Raw genomic sequence first — 15,054 nt, 5'->3', positions numbered from 1 at the left:
CTTTTGCTGCCAACGCGGGCCTCCTTCAAGGATATTCACTGCCGAGAAGCAGAGCCCCTTAGTGCAGCAGGACTGATGACGGCCGTCGAATCTCTCCCCCTTTCCCTCTCCCAACAGAGCCTAGTCAAGATGGAAGAGCGTAAAAGACCTTCGCCTTACGATTCCGTCGATTCCGCTCCTCCGCTGAAGAAGCAGGCCACTTCTGCAAATGGCGCATCTAAATCTCATAAGGACGATGACATGCCTTGGAAAGATGATCTGGAGGTAAGCCTAGCCTTTATCTCGCGCCCTGTGTTTCTGAATTCAAGCTAACGCCGCGTTTCTGTGTACAGAGGTTCCAGAAAGATGCGATATTCCGACAGATGCAGGAATATAAGCGGGAGAAGAACACTCTAGAGGCTCAATTGAAAGAGATGCGGAAGAAGGCCCGATATCACGACGACCATGTCCTAACGATTGATTCATGGTTCCAACAAGTTATCGACGAACTCAAAGTCAGCGGCGAAGGTGATAATGACGTAGACATGGACGCTGAGTCCTCGTCGTCTGCGCTCCTTTTTTCAGACCTGGAACAATTTGAAGAACATCTGCGCAGCCGCAAGGAACAGATCAAAGTTGTGATTTCAAAAATGGCTGCTCTCACAAAGTCGTCATCGCCAGACGTAGCGACATTGCAATCACAGATCAATAAGTTGTCGGCGAGAGAAAAGAGTCAAAGGGTCGAATTACAGCGACTGCAGATGGAGAAAGACGATCTGGATCACCAGCTAGAAAATGCCTCCCTCAGATATATGACGGCCGAACGCAAGATTGACAGGGCGAAGAGTGTAACGGTCGCCAAACTCGAAAAACAGGCTTTACTAGGTGCAACCAAGCCCTCAGCGGAGGAGGGCGGTCCGGTCAAGAGAGAAGAGAGCACGGTGAATGGCGCAACGGACAATTCAGAAGAGCTAGCCGAATTAGAAAAGGAATTGAACAAGACTGTAGCGGCCCTGGAGAAGCAAAAAGAGCAATTGGACAGGCTGGAGGAAGAAAATGCCAAGTTGACCGCACAGTTAACGGAGCTGCAAACCAAATCGGCAACTTTGGCGGATGATGACTTTGCAAAAACTGAGTTATTCAAGCAATTGAAATCGCAGCTCGAGGATATCATCAAGAAATTTAATAATCTGGAAGCCGCCAATACCGAACTCAAGGAAGAGGCCTCGAAATTGCGGTCCGAAAGGACGACGTACCAACTTCAGCTGGAAAACGAAGAACGAATGGCCATAGCAGAGAAGGAGTCTCTGTTGGCGGCAGCAGAGGCCAATTTGGCAAGGATTCGACACAGCAGAGATGAATTATTGGCAGATCAGGCTGTTAAGCAAGCTTCTCTGGATCAGAACCAAGATGCCGTGAAAAAGATAACCGAATTGGCTTCGGCGCAAGAGGACCGTATCCGGGCGCTTGAATCCGAAAACGAGCGGCTAACACTTCAGTCAGGCGAGATGGCGACGGACAACGCGGAGTTGGATGCTTTGGGTCTGGAAGATCTGCGGGCCAGATACCATGAACTCGAAAAGAAGTATAATCTTCTGAATGGGGAACTCGCGTCCATGTCGACAGCATTCCAAAAGACCTCAAAGATCGCCAGTCAAAAGGTTTCGGAGTTTGCCGCCCTGGAAGAGAAAGTGCTAAAGCTGTCAATGGACAAGACCAAAGCCGATCAAAAATTCTTCGCCGCGATGAAAAGTAAGGAAACTCAGGCCGGTGAAATCAGAACGTTGCGGCTGCAAAACGCCAAATCTGCAGAAGCAATCGCCGCGTTGAAAGAAGCCGAAGCGTCTACGCGAGCCTTGTTGGTGACAACGGACAAGCAGTTATCCGAACTGAAAGATGCCCTAACACACAAGACCAACGAACATCGAACCGTCCAACAACAAAACATCACGCAAGGACTTGAAATATCCAAATTAAATGCCCAAATAACGGAGTTGAAAACCCAGGCAACCGCCAAAGACGTCAAACTCGCCTCCGCATCTAGTGCCTGCCGTGCAGCCGAAGTCGAAGTGGAAGAGCTTCGGTCCTCGCTCAAAGACACACGCAGAAATCTCGAGACATGGAAATCCAAGTCGGGACAGTCCGAACAATACGAGATATTAAGGCAGTTTGCCTACTGTAATATCTGCAAGCGGAATCTGAAAAATACCGTGATCAAGACATGCGGGCATACGTTCTGCAATGAATGTGTGGCTGAGCGGCTGACATCGAGGGCGAGGAAGTGCCCGAATTGTGGGAAGGCATTTGGCGCGAATGATCATATGCGTATCACCCTCTGATGCGTTGATTGAGTGCTGAGGGTGAGGAATATTCTTTTTCAAAGACATTGTATCATATCGATATCCGAATCCAGGCCCATCTACGGCTTTGAGCTTGCGAACCTCCCGCATCCAACCTCATTCGACAGAGACTGAGGCTAGAGTTTGTGGGTTATCTGCTTGGGCTTCACCGAGCAGGCCCATCCTGTAAGTGTACGAATATTGCAATTCACAACAGCGAACTTCTCAAGCGATCGGCCGACGTCGGATGCGTGTATTTAGCCAAAGGGTTAAATGTGCACTCTGGATGACTGTTGGAAATCCTGTGGTGGAGCCGAGCAGCCTTAGTGGTGGCTCACCGTTGGTTGCAAACTGAGCGCAGAGGACAGAAAAAGGGACCGTATCGATCCATCCATTGATCGATCCCCTCCTGGCGGTATATTTCGAGGTATCACTTCAACCCGCAGGGCCCGTGAGCTATCGGTGTGCTGTGCCTGTATACTGCCGGGCAGTGAGCTGTTTGTGCAAAGCGATGATTGAGATACAGCTGGCCTCCAGGCGATAGCCGAGCGTTGATAGGAGAGTGGCCAACAAGATATCATGTGACTTGTGCCTGGTTGGCGGAAACTTTGAGCCGACTTGTAGTTTTCAGGTAGTGTCGAATTGAAGAAAAACCCCTTGAACTCGAAGCCGGAAAGATTTCAAACGATCGAGAGGACGATAAACAAAAAGACCAAAGGGATGTTGTCGATCTTGGCCTTGGTCCATCCGTCTTCTCGTTTCCCGTCTTGGTGCTGGGTCTTCTCAATCGTCCACATCCATCTCACTCTCCAACTTTATCTGAACCCGTCCTACCCCTCCCCCTTCCCCTTCCCCTTCTCCTTTTCTTCGTCCTCCTCGCCCCTCCAGGGTCTCTACAGCTGGATTGTCGTTCCGACTAGACCCCTTTTTGTCCCCTTCAGGAGGATCGTCGTCGCGCATTCGTTCGATATCTCCTTCACCTCCGCCTTGATCATCATGTCCGTCGTGTTCGTCACGTTCGTCACGTTCTTCACAGTCGCCGTCGCCATCTCCATCTCCATCGCCATCGCCATCGCCATCTCCTTCTCCCTCTCCTTCGTCCTTCTCGTCGCCGTCCTCTTTCTCTTCAAAGCCCTCGAGTGGGGGGAAACTCAAATGCTTCCAGTCCTCGATCTCCTCGATGACGCTCTTCAGCCGGTCGCGGATGCTCTCTACCGCGAAAGTTCCCAGCAGGAGGCGCAGCGGCGGATACCGGCAGTGACCGAGCTGCCAGACTAGTTCGGCAGCCTTGACCACTGAGGTCGGCTGGTTGGCACCCATCCATTGCAGGGTCCGCTGGGCGTGGGCGGCGGGCGCGTCTTTCGTGGCGTACGGCGAAGAAGGGCGCGCCACTTTGAAATGGCCGAAGAGGGCGAGTTTGTTTTGCATTTGGTTTTGTTGCTGTTGTTGCTGTTGCTGTTGTTGCTGTTGCTGTTGTTGCTGTTGCTGTTGCTGCTGCTGCTGCCGTTCCCCGTTGGTTGTCGTTGCTGTTGCACTGGGAGGGTTTTGTTGTGGAGGGGGAAAGATATCGATATCGTCGCGACGCAAGTGACTCGGTTCAACGAGGGTGAGTTTGATGTTGAACGGATCGACCTCATATAGCATGCTTTCAACTAGTCCTTCCACAGCATACTTGGTGGCACAGTATGGACCGAGGCCAGGAACGCCGAGCGCGCCACTGGTGGAGCTGAATATCAGATATCTTCCGTCCTGCCGTCTGCGGAAATAGGGCAAAGACAATTGGATGATGTTCAAGGTGCCCATGAAATTCGTTTCGAACTGGTTCCGAATTTCATGTTCGTCCTGATCCTCACAGGCACCAATCACGCCGTACCCTGAACAGTTGGCAATGATGTCCACTCTGCCGAACTTTTTCATTGTTTGCTCGATGACAGAGGCCACACTAGAGCGTATGCGTACGTCACACAACAATCCTAGGTACCGTTCGGGGATATCATGCCATTTTCTCACACTCATTAGGTCATCGACGAAGGACTGACCCACGGCAGCGACAATGTCGTTGTGGCCAAGGGCGGCTTTGGTCACAGAGCGGCCCATATGTCCTGTTGCACCGAATATGAGCCATACCTTCTGTTGCGGCGGGTTTGCTGGAGACGGCGGGTCGGTTGTATATGGTAGGGAGATTTTGCCGGCGCCAGTTGTCGGAGCAAGAGTCGAGCGAAGGGTCGCGCTAGGTGATGCTGAGTGGGTGTCACTGGAGTTGGTGCGCCGGAGGTCATCCATTTTCCTAGAATTGAAGGGATGATATTGCAGCGCTCTGTATTCCCGTAGAAGTTGGTACCACACAGCCCAGGCCAGACCAATACAATATGATCAGGGGGGAAGGCTTCGGTCAAACCAATGATATCAGAATCAGACAATTCAGCGCATCCGACCGCGATCCCCCTCCAGGCACGACATCTGGAAAACACAGAGGTAACCCGGGTGGGTTAGACAAGTCGCTGGCTGATCAGTTGCATGCCACTTGACGCCCCTGCCTTCACGGGCTACCTCCGACGGTGATACTAGGTCGAGCACTGTGGTAGCGGAGGAGAGGATTCAGGCTTCGGAAGGCGCTGATTCGGTACAGATGCTGTATGTAAGCATATGCCTCAATGGAGCCAGATGGCAGTCACTGGCGGTGGCCAGGAAGATCAGTTCTGGTTGAAGGAAGGTGGTTGAAGCCTGACAGGAACAAGCGGGAGAATAATGTGGGCCTTGGTCGTAGAAAGTGCTTACTTGTTGCTTTAGGTCGATGGGCATTAGAAGGATTTGTGTGGCATTCTTTAGTCAGAAGGCTAGGCCCAGTCTTGTGCAGGAAGAGACCACCAGGCCAACAGCTGGCAATGTCCCTGTTCTTGTGGGGTCGATCTGGTCCCGATCCAGGCAACGAGCGATGAGGATGAGAGGAAACGAAAGCGGCTCAATCGTGATGTTCTTCAAAGGAGTCGGTCGCGTGTAGGCATACGATCGATGGTGCCATTCAAGGTGGTGCTTGAGTTGAATTTTCAATTGTCAGCAGACATGGTGGACACGGAGAAAAGATCTGGGTGAACAGGTGTTGAAGGGTGGTGGTGATGGCGATGACCTCGGGTTTGACAGTTTCAGGGAGGATGGCATCCCAGATTCCCCACCAAGTTCAAGCCACCGCCTCACTGGCCACTGCGCAAGAGTCTCGCTCTCTCCAATCTGACCAAAGGCAAAAAGATTTCTCTCAACGTGCAATTGCCATCCAAGTCGTAGGATTCCTCTTGATTCCTGTGGGCAGAATACTTAAATCCCGACATACCTCCCTCCCTTCGCCCTCTGATCATCCATCGCTACCCCCTCACGGCACGGCCAGACCTTTTGTTCCCGGCCCAACTTCACCACCCGCTTAAAACCCCGCCGCAACCACCATGAAGGCATATTGGTTCGATAACCAAGAGGTAAATACACGACGCTTCTCCGGCTGATTCTGCTCCTTTCACTGCTAATGTCTCTCCGCAGGGCGACCAGCGCCTCCCGCATGACTCGGGCCGTGCAGTTGATCCCTCCTACCTGGCCCAACTAGGTGTTCTGTACCACCACTGCCCAGAACTGTCCTCAGTCAACGCCCTGGCACAAGATAGAAAATACAAGAACCGCGATGAGATCACCGTCTCTCCACAAGCCATGGGAGCCGTCTATGAAGACAAGGTAAAGATGTTCTTCAACGAGCATTTACATGAAGACGAGGAAATCCGATACATCCGGGACGGGGCAGGTTATTTTGACGTTAGGTCCAAGGACGACGACTGGGTCAGGATTCGGCTTGAAAAGGATGACCTGATCATTCTCCCCGCGGGTATCTATCACCGATTCACTACCGACGAGGCCAATGTGAGTGGAATGGCTCATCTGATGGGACAGGAATCAATGTGGGCGGGTGCTGACTGAATAAAACAGTACATCAAGGCTATGCGCCTGTTCCAAGACGAGCCCAAGTGGACACCATTAAACCGTGGTGCAGAGACCGACATCAACGAACATCGCAAGAACTACATCCATACCAGAGATGCCGTTTCTGTAGCATAAAAAGAAAAGAAAAGAAAAAAAGAAAAATCCATGGACCCGAAAAAGGCAGGTGAGACGTGTCTGAATAGTCTAGCTCAAAGAAAGCAATCCTATCACAAAGGTGCCAATTGCACGACGTCCCATGGGTCCTTGATTTGATATAAACGACTTCTACATCCAATACAATGCATATTGTTTAAGCAAGAACCTGGAACAGAAGTACCTTTTGTGAATCTTCCCGCCCGGTCCGTCCATGGCATTGCCTAGACATGCAGAGTCCACAAAAGGTTTACAATGCGGCAAGACGCCTTGGTCATAGAGTGTTGTAATGCGGGATCCCATCTCCGAAACGGGAGATCTTGTAAATCTCTGGGTTCTGAGAGCGAATACTACCATTAACCATAAGGAGAGAGCGGTCCAGCGACCTCCTAGTGGTCCAGAGAAGGGATGTGCAACGTCCAGCAAGGCTGACGTTAGATTGGGGCTGCCGGAAATGGCCGGCAACTCGCGGAAACACTCTCTGTATACCTGTGTAGGCAAGCAGTATTTGGACTTTTCTCCAGGATCGAATTGTTTTTGGCATAACTCTGCTTTCAATCTGTCACTTCCACGAGCTGCTTTTTCTCGCTTAAATGCCGTACGGGTACTCGGTATATATTAGTCTTTTCTCTAGGGAAGTGCTTGTTACAGGACTGAATCGCGACGTCGCATTGCGGGCAGGGGGGTGCCAGTGCTTTTGCTCCCGCTACTGATGTTGCTGTGCTTAGTAACGGAGAGCATCGTCCAGAAGGGTAAAATGGTGGGCGGCCAAAGCCGGAGATCCGGGCGGATTTGGCATCCAAGGCTGAGGAAGGCTGAAGGACAGATTACGACCCCTTTACATACTTGCTGGTACCTGGGTAGGCAATTGGATGGCATCGTACGAGGTACTGGGTACAGTAAGGTAGGCGGTGGCGGCACAAGTGGTCAGATACCTGGTTTCTTTTTCCGTGCCGATTTGCACAGGTCTTGGGAATTGTCTAGTGAGTTCAGCTTTCACCATGGGCTCCATAACTGCTCCAGACCCTGGAGTTGCCCAGAATTCCGATCTTCCGCAGATATCGAGATCGGTAGGGATGTAGGCGGCGTACAAGTATGGAACTGTTTCGAAGAGATGGTGGTGTGGTGTGGTGCAGTGTCGTGGTGCGTGCGCAGCAAGCAACGAAGCAAACAAGCCCGCCAGCTCGTTGGTAACAAAAACGCGGGGGTGACACCAAAATCGACCATTTTCCGCTTCTGGGTCCCGCCTGGAGAGCCCGCTTAACGGGCCACTGAGGCTATTGAGCCCCGCCCACCAACGCCGATGTTTTAGGCTAGTAGGCATTTCTCTTAGGCGACCTACCCAGGCATTTCTAACCTATGTGGCCTCCTACTGTGTCGCCTATCGTTTCGTTTGCTCGGCACCCCGGGTCACCGAACACCCAGCGCCTAACAGCTTAGGTCCAAGCCCATTTAGTGCCTGTGTTCATCCATAATTGACGCCTAATACTGCCCTATTGCCCTGCTGACACATCCATTTCTTCAAATTTCTGACTTCAATATTATCCATCTTCTTTTGCTATAACGCTCTCAACTTTCATATCTCGGCTTTTATCCATCTATATCATCGACGTCCGGGCCCCTTGGGAAATAAATACCGGCGACAACGGACTTGGGTACAACGGCCAGAGCCAGGGCCCGCGTCCCCCCGCGTTGGATCTCATCATTTGGATCATATCCCCTCCTACTCGACCTCGACGACCACAACTCAGTCCTGTCTCGGTGCGGTGGTAGGTAGATGAGCAAGCTCACTCCGAAATGGCGTGTAACGCCCCCGCGAGCCGGTTCATGTTTGTCGAGTACTCCAAGCCCGTCGAACCAGTCAAAGGCCAGAAGAGACGTCGAGGCGGCCCAAGTGAAGTGCGCGCGGTAAGTTTCTCGTCACCCTAAAGAAACCCGACCATTCCAGGAAATGAGAAAGAGAACCTCCTTCCACGGCCCATGGCTCCTTAATCGTTCGGCGGTGCCAGGTTAGAAAGTTTAGGCATTTTTTAACGGTCATGCGTTTCAGCATATCACCAAGAACTACCACAGGGCGTTGAGAGTCAAGCGCCTCGAGGCGCTCAAAAGGGGAGGAGAAGGACATGCCGGCCCGCTCGAGAGACCAAAACGAGATGCAGGCCGCAAAGGCCCTGCGCGAGATCCGCGAGATGGTGATGAAGTTCGCGATCACGGGGACGAAGAGCACAGCGAGAAGGGAGAGGACGACGGCTTGTCCAGGCGAGCAGGATCGCCGCGCACGCCCCCCGACGACGACCGCAACGGCGTCGTCGCTCTCCAGTCAAACACCTCACGCCTTCTCAAGTCAGTTCTTGGCGAAGGTCGAATCGATCCGTTCGATGCTCTCCCGGTCCAGGGCGTGCCCCTTTTCATCCACCAAGTTCTCGACCACGTACGTACTATCCTGCCGAGCGCCCCTTTCTTGCGGCTAGCTGGTTGAAGGGGAGAATCCCCATTTCCCGCCAGGCGACAAAGAATGGGGAAGTCTAATTGTTACTGACAAGCTACATGGCGTTTCCGCTACACAACAGGCTCTAACCTACTCCTGGCCCAACACCGTCCCCGTCCAACGGTCGCTTTCCAACATGAACCCCGTCAAGTCGGCCTGGCTGAAGTGCGGCATGGAGCACCCCGTCGCGTTCCACGCCTTCGTCTACGCGGCTTCGTATCACATTCTCTGCGCGTACAACGGCCAAGAAATCAACGATTCAGCACCCTTGTTGCGCCTGTCGCACAAGGTCGAGACGATCAAGTTGGTGAACGAGCAATTGCAAGCGCTCAGCCTCTCTTCCTCTGCCAAAGGGAAGGGAGGACGAGACCGCAGCAGCATCGCATCATCGGGAGAAACCGGAAACGGGAACGAGGACGGGAACGGGAACGCAGCACCTTCGACTGCAAGCAGTGTACCCACCGATGCGCTGATTATGGCCGTGACGATTATGAGTATTCATCACACTAGGGACGATGTAGTGTATCCGAAAGTCCACCCCATATCTCCCATGGCCAAAGTTAACAACCTCCACGTCTACGGCGCCATGGTCAATGATGAAAAGCACATCCAGGGGATCTTGCTTTTGATCGGTCGGAAAGGAGGGCTTGAGGGGGTTGAGTTGTACGGAATGGCCGATACACTACAATTGTAAGTTTTGTCGCTGTCTTTTTTTTTCTTCCACCCCGAACCAGAAACTTTTGATTCTCAACGACCATGTCAAGGTGTGATGTCTATTTTGCTTCAAAATACGCATGCAGACCGAACTTCCCGTGGCGCAACCCCGTCAAGTCGCTCGTCTCTACAGGAAGACATGTGCTCGACCCCGTGGCAATCGACTTGGATTCCAAACTCGGCGCAGGTTTTCGATACCTCCGTCAAAGCCCTGCCGGCCGGCAATTGCTCGATGTCTTGGACGCCTTCTCCGAGGTCACCGTGGCGTTAGATCACCATGTGCGCGGCGGCCCCACCGCCCCCGAGGTCGAAGAGCTCTCGGAAGTCCGCAACTGCACACAGCATAGACTCCTCTCTCAGATGCCATGTCCATTGGATCTGTCGCGTCCGGAACTGTGTGTCCATCACGCCGTGCGTTTGGCCACCTTGGTTTTTAGTGAGATGGTTATCTTCCCCCTCCCTCCCCAGCAAAGGGTGAAACCAAGGCTTGCTCTGATGCTACGTCAGACCTTGGAAGCTTGCGACCTTCTCGGGTGTTGGGATTTGCACAGCCAGGTTTTACTGTGGTCGCTCACGCTGGGGGCAATCGCATCAAACTTCACACCCCAACGACCCTGGTATATTGAGCAACTGCTACAGCAGATTTTACTTTTGCAGATTCAAGACTGGACCATCCTTGAAATGATTTGCTCCAGGTTCTTGTGGTGGAAGCCAGTTTGCAGTGAGCCTCTTCGATGGCTATGGGATGAGATGTTCCCACCAAGCACAATAGATGCCACTTGAATGGATACACACTCAAAGCGACGTCCTGCCGTTGTAGTAAATCGCACAGAGCAGTGCAATGTACACAGACGAGTGGCGACCCGCTGACTTGCTTGGCTCCAACAAAGTTACGACCTTGATATGGTGCAAGAATGTTGGCTGGGCCTTTCTCATGAAGCCGGAAGAGCTCCAGGCATAACCCGCAATGGTTGAGGAGTTTGAGCATCATCTTCGTGTTCGATGACTTGACTGTCGGCACGATGATGAGCAGTACGCCACCTGAGGCCCTCGAACATTCTTTCGGTTTCTTCTTGAGATGGGAAATTGTCCTCTGGCTTCGGCTCCTTGCGATGCTCAACGAATGAAGATGACCGACGGTCGTCCTGAGTAGAAGGTCGCTCATCATCCTGACCTTCTCTCACCCTGGTTTTGCCCATCCGTGGCCATAGACCAGGCAACGGAACCACTTGCACTCTTGGCTCGACAACCCTCTCCTCGAACCACGCCTGTGCTCGTGCTTCCACCAGCTGAGCAATTTTTGGTACGTCCTGCAAGCGAGTGCGGGATCCGATCAAGCTTCTAACAGAAATATCGAGTCGATAGTCGGGGAGGAAGGAAAATGCGAGATTGGTCTTGGGCTTACCCGAGGAAGCATGCTTGTTTTCGCTTGAGGGGTCGTCCTCTGTAGCAGGGACAAAGCTGATGGAAAGAGTGCCAGAAAATCTTACGACCGAGACAGCAAGAGCGACTGGCAGCACGGCGGAGAAGGGTTTGGGGTAGTTGAGGATGAGTGCGGTTTCAATGGCCAGGGTGAGATTGTCGTCGGACAGATCGACATCCATCAAAGCTTGCAGTCTTCCACCAGTGGCACTCGAAAGATCGTCGTCGACAGCAATCACACGGACATTGCTGAAGATGGGAAACTCCTCACCCATGGAAATCTCAGTAATCTTGATCTTGCCTATGTAGGACGGCCTCTTTTCAGGATCATTGATCGTCGCCTCGAGGCTTGCTAGAATAGCCGAGGAGCCTCCCGAACCATCTCGCAAATTGTAGACCGTCTGGCGATATTGTGCTATTGTCTGAGCAAGCAGGACGTTGAACCAGTCCAGACTCTCTGGCTGGTGCGTGGAGTGATGATGCTTGCCATGACCGCCGTGACCGTGACCATGACTTTTGCCGGGGATCTGGTAGTATGTCTTCCTCAGGATGGAGGCGATGTCGGTGGCATTGGTCGGCACAGGACGGAGGATATTGGTGGCGCTGGCCTTGGTCCTCAGCGACTGAGGCGTGGGAGTCTTGGAGGACGCGAGACCGTGCAGGGACGTGGTCCGGACGTGTTTGGGCGTCGGCGTTCGGCGAGAGGCAGCAGCTGCTCTTCGCGAGGGCGGCGATGGCGCTTCACCGAAGATGAAGAACTTGATGAAACATCCTAGAAAGACAACCACCGAGAGCTGTCCCAGGAGGAATCCCTGGGTGAAGGTCAAGGACATGGTGAGCAAGAGCGGCTTGTCCCATCCATCACTGGGAACGGTACCTGCTCCCGGGCTTCTACCATGCGCATTGGCGATGATGGGGCCACATGAAGTGCAATATTATTGCGTGATGGAGTTCGCATGTGCGGAGATGGTTATTGCATGCCCCGTCGTATGATTCTCTGAATCAAATGTACTGTCGACCACAAGCCCGATTGAGTACATCCTAAAAACAACATGGCGAGGCTGGACAAGGCTGAACTTCCCTATTCCCAGGGTTCTCGGGCCCCCGAGCTATGTTACAATCTGGATGACGGCTTCCGGCTTACAGTTATCCATGTCCGTACCTCAAGGACCGGAGCCTCGGCTCGGCGCTTCGTATCTGCAGCATCCTCATAATTTAGTGCACGAGCTTCTTTATCTTAGTACTTCTCGAGTCTGAGTCTGAATCAAGCTCGCGTCGATTTTTCTGAAGGCTCAACATCAATTAAACATGATGTTAAATCAGAAGTCTAAAAATGGACCGATCTAGATACAAAAGAAACCACTGTTATACAAGTCGATGGGGCGCACAGGCGCTGTAAAACGCCGCTCCTATGGTCATACACGATTCTTCGTACTGCGCCCAAAGTAGTCTCTGAGCAGAAACACAATACTTATGCACAATCCGAGCCCGGCGAACCCGACTCCAAGATACCATGCTGCACGGTACCCCAGCAAGATCTCATGTGGGGTGCGTCCGCCGTGATTGACGTGCACCTCCACGGTCCCTGCGAACCCCAGTCCCAGAGATATACTGTAGTTGACGATTGTGGTGACAAGACTGGCCGCGATACCTTGGTGTTCTTTGCGCACAGCGTTCGAGAGAATGATTGTTGCCGCAGGGAAAGACATATCCATCCCCCAGGGTATCAGCACCAGTCCGACGAAAGTCTGTGCCCAGTACGTTTGGTGGACAGGGGTAGTGGCCACCAGGATGTGTCCAACGGTGAACCACGTAAGTGCGATCGTCATGACCATTGCAGGCCGAAGTTTGGACAAGAGGATCCCTGTAACGACGGATGCACAAGCGCCTGAAATGGCCACCGGACTCATGTATGCCACGGTAAGCAGAGGTGATGCGCCTCGTAGAATCTCTAAGAAATTGACCAAATATACAGCCCATATACCTAGATTGCCACCGATTAGTCAAGAGACACTCGCATCTGACAAGGATTCGTACCGAATGAAGCCCAACCGCAGATGATGCAAGACAACACAAATCCAACATCCACACTTAGTGCATCGAAAGGCACAAGAGGAGCTTTAGAGACCCGAAACTCAATGTAGAAAAACAACGGCACTAGCAGAATTCCGATGAGCATGGTCACGTAGACATATGCCTTCTGCCAGCCCACAATTGGTGCTTGATTCCAGGCGAAGTTAAACAATACCAGGGCGGTAACGCCCACCGTGGCGCCAGGCAGATCAAGGAGCTCGATTTTGTTTCGGAGGGAATATTTCGCAAATTCGGTTCTTTGCGGGGGTTCGGGAATGACGAAGAAAGAGGCCATTGCAAGGATGGCGAGGCTAATGGCGAAAGAGAAAAATGTCCACGGCCACCATGCCAAAGCGAAGACCCCTGCAAAAGCACCGCCGATGAGCGAGCCGCCTGAAAAGGAGCAAATCAGTACCGAAAACAAAGCCTGGTTGATCTGGGGACATTGACTAACCAGGGGCACAAGCACCGAAGATCGCAAATACCATATCTTTTCTAGGGCTGCCATTCGCATAACTTGCACCGAGGAGAGCGACCCCATTTGGTAGGAGGATGGCAGGCCCAATTCCTTGGAAGACCCTAGCGAAGACGAACAGTACATGATTTGAGTATATGGCTAGCCCGGCGATCATTGACCAGAGCGAGAACCAGGTAAATCCGATGATCAGCATTAGTTTGTAACCAAACATATCTCCCAGTCGTCCACTGATGAGGATGAATGTCCCAACCGTCAAGCTGTACCCGGCAATCAGCCATGTCAACTCGCTTGGATCGGTGAGATTGAAGCTTTGCCCTATGTCGTGGATGATGAAAAGCGCTTGGCCCAGGCCGACTTGCGTGGTGAACTGTGCAGTGCATATGATGCCCACAAAGAGGATCTCGTGCAGCAGTGAGAAGGACTCCGCAAGGGGTCTGCTGCTTTGATGTGAAATGCCGTCGCCAACACTGATTTCCTTTTCAAGAGGCTGCTCTTGTGAGGCATACCCGTCTGGTGCTTCCAAATCAAGCGACGAGCACGGGGGTGCTTGCTGCAGATTTTCGACAGTCATTCCGATAAAGCATTCAACCTTTTGGAAAGAGGAGAGCTGTTACCCTCCAAAGATCTCATTATGCCACCCAGCAGACGCGTCCTGTATATATGAACCTGTGGAGCTCGTGGGGCTCGCTTCGGAGATATCGTCGCGGCGAATCATATCTTGCATTGGGGGTTCGGATTGAGCACGCATGGCAGGGTCTAGGAAGCTCGGATTGTCCTCTACCGTATTACCCCGTACAAATAGTTCTGCTTTTGGCAATTGTGGAGATACCTCCCTTCAAAGGGGTAGGGGCTCTTGGAAGAGATTTATCTGCCCGAGTAAATGGCTTTCGCCCAAGGGTTGAGCTTAGAATACCTGTCAAGTCGCACGAGTTTATTGAGAAGATAGCCAACAAACTCCTCCAACAAGCCGGTGATTTCAGTGTCCGCATGTCGCCCGAGTAGAACTTGGTTCGGAGATAACTTTACATCTTGCGGAGGGTCGGGGCCTGAGGATCCCCGGCACCCTGGGCGGCTGGGCAGGTGAATGTTTATTATTCAGCGGAAGGCGGTCGTGTTCCGCAATCTTCTTCTGCTCTGTAGCAAGGGGGAACGTATGTGTTTAAATAAAGGCCGTATCGGTCTATCCGGTCGACTTTTTGCAATGAAATCTTGCGGATCACAGCATGACCCGATACCAAACTCGCAAGATAGGATCTAGGAATTTGAGTCGTCTTCGAATGAATGCCGGAGCAGAGGATCAAGGGGCACACTAAGCGAATACGACAGCGGGCAGCCTGCATGCCTGTATTCTCTTCATCCACTTGCCGGAACAGATTTTTCGTTGGCTGGGACAAAGCAGTCTCAGTCGCTAACCATTGAAATCCTGGGTGCATTACTCGGTATATTTC

The 15,054-nt window shown here is 52.3% G+C and overlaps 7 protein-coding genes across 7 annotated transcripts; 4 read left to right on the top strand and 3 right to left on the bottom strand.

Annotated features, from left to right (window-relative positions):
• Positions 1-75: 75 nt before the first annotated feature.
• A1O5_06656 (uncharacterized protein) lies at positions 76-2,318 on the top strand (the record flags this gene model as incomplete). Its single annotated transcript, XM_007747248.1, has 2 exons — positions 76-264; positions 333-2,318. 2 exons carry the CDS (start codon positions 76-78, stop codon positions 2,316-2,318), a joined length of 2,175 nt encoding a protein of 724 aa, XP_007745438.1.
• Positions 2,319-3,101: 783 nt separating this feature from the next.
• A1O5_06655 (oxidoreductase) lies at positions 3,102-4,601 on the bottom strand (the record flags this gene model as incomplete). The annotated part of the gene is made up of 1 exon (XM_007747247.1): positions 3,102-4,601. One exon carries the CDS (start codon positions 4,599-4,601, stop codon positions 3,102-3,104), a length of 1,500 nt encoding a protein of 499 aa, XP_007745437.1.
• Positions 4,602-5,755: 1,154 nt separating this feature from the next.
• A1O5_06654 (uncharacterized protein) lies at positions 5,756-6,413 on the top strand (the record flags this gene model as incomplete). The annotated part of the gene is made up of 3 exons (XM_007747246.1): positions 5,756-5,785; positions 5,847-6,218; positions 6,285-6,413. 3 exons carry the CDS (start codon positions 5,756-5,758, stop codon positions 6,411-6,413), a joined length of 531 nt encoding a protein of 176 aa, XP_007745436.1.
• A 1,815-nt stretch (positions 6,414-8,228) lies between these two features.
• On the top strand, positions 8,229-8,910 carry A1O5_06653 (uncharacterized protein; the record flags this gene model as incomplete). The annotated part of the gene is made up of 2 exons (XM_007747245.1): positions 8,229-8,339; positions 8,482-8,910. 2 exons carry the CDS (start codon positions 8,229-8,231, stop codon positions 8,908-8,910), a joined length of 540 nt encoding a protein of 179 aa, XP_007745435.1.
• Positions 8,911-9,055: 145 nt separating this feature from the next.
• Positions 9,056-10,416, top strand: A1O5_06652 (uncharacterized protein; the record flags this gene model as incomplete). Its single annotated transcript, XM_007747244.1, has 2 exons — positions 9,056-9,609; positions 9,684-10,416. The coding sequence occupies 2 exons, from the start codon at positions 9,056-9,058 to the stop codon at positions 10,414-10,416; spliced, it is 1,287 nt and encodes a 428-aa protein (XP_007745434.1).
• Positions 10,417-10,565: 149 nt separating this feature from the next.
• On the bottom strand, positions 10,566-11,888 carry A1O5_06651 (uncharacterized protein; the record flags this gene model as incomplete). Its single annotated transcript, XM_007747243.1, has 1 exon — positions 10,566-11,888. One exon carries the CDS (start codon positions 11,886-11,888, stop codon positions 10,566-10,568), a length of 1,323 nt encoding a protein of 440 aa, XP_007745433.1.
• Positions 11,889-12,470: 582 nt separating this feature from the next.
• On the bottom strand, positions 12,471-14,177 carry A1O5_06650 (uncharacterized protein; the record flags this gene model as incomplete). The annotated part of the gene is made up of 3 exons (XM_007747242.1): positions 12,471-13,039; positions 13,093-13,521; positions 13,583-14,177. The coding sequence occupies 3 exons, from the start codon at positions 14,175-14,177 to the stop codon at positions 12,471-12,473; spliced, it is 1,593 nt and encodes a 530-aa protein (XP_007745432.1).
• Between the last annotated feature and the right edge of the window lie 877 nt (positions 14,178-15,054).

This window comes from Cladophialophora psammophila (genome assembly GCF_000585535.1).
Source record: "Cladophialophora psammophila CBS 110553 chromosome Unknown aczJe-supercont1.9, whole genome shotgun sequence".
Classification (NCBI taxonomy): Eukaryota; Fungi; Ascomycota; class Eurotiomycetes; order Chaetothyriales; family Herpotrichiellaceae; genus Cladophialophora; species Cladophialophora psammophila.
This window is presented reverse-complemented; position numbering and strand designations above follow the sequence as displayed.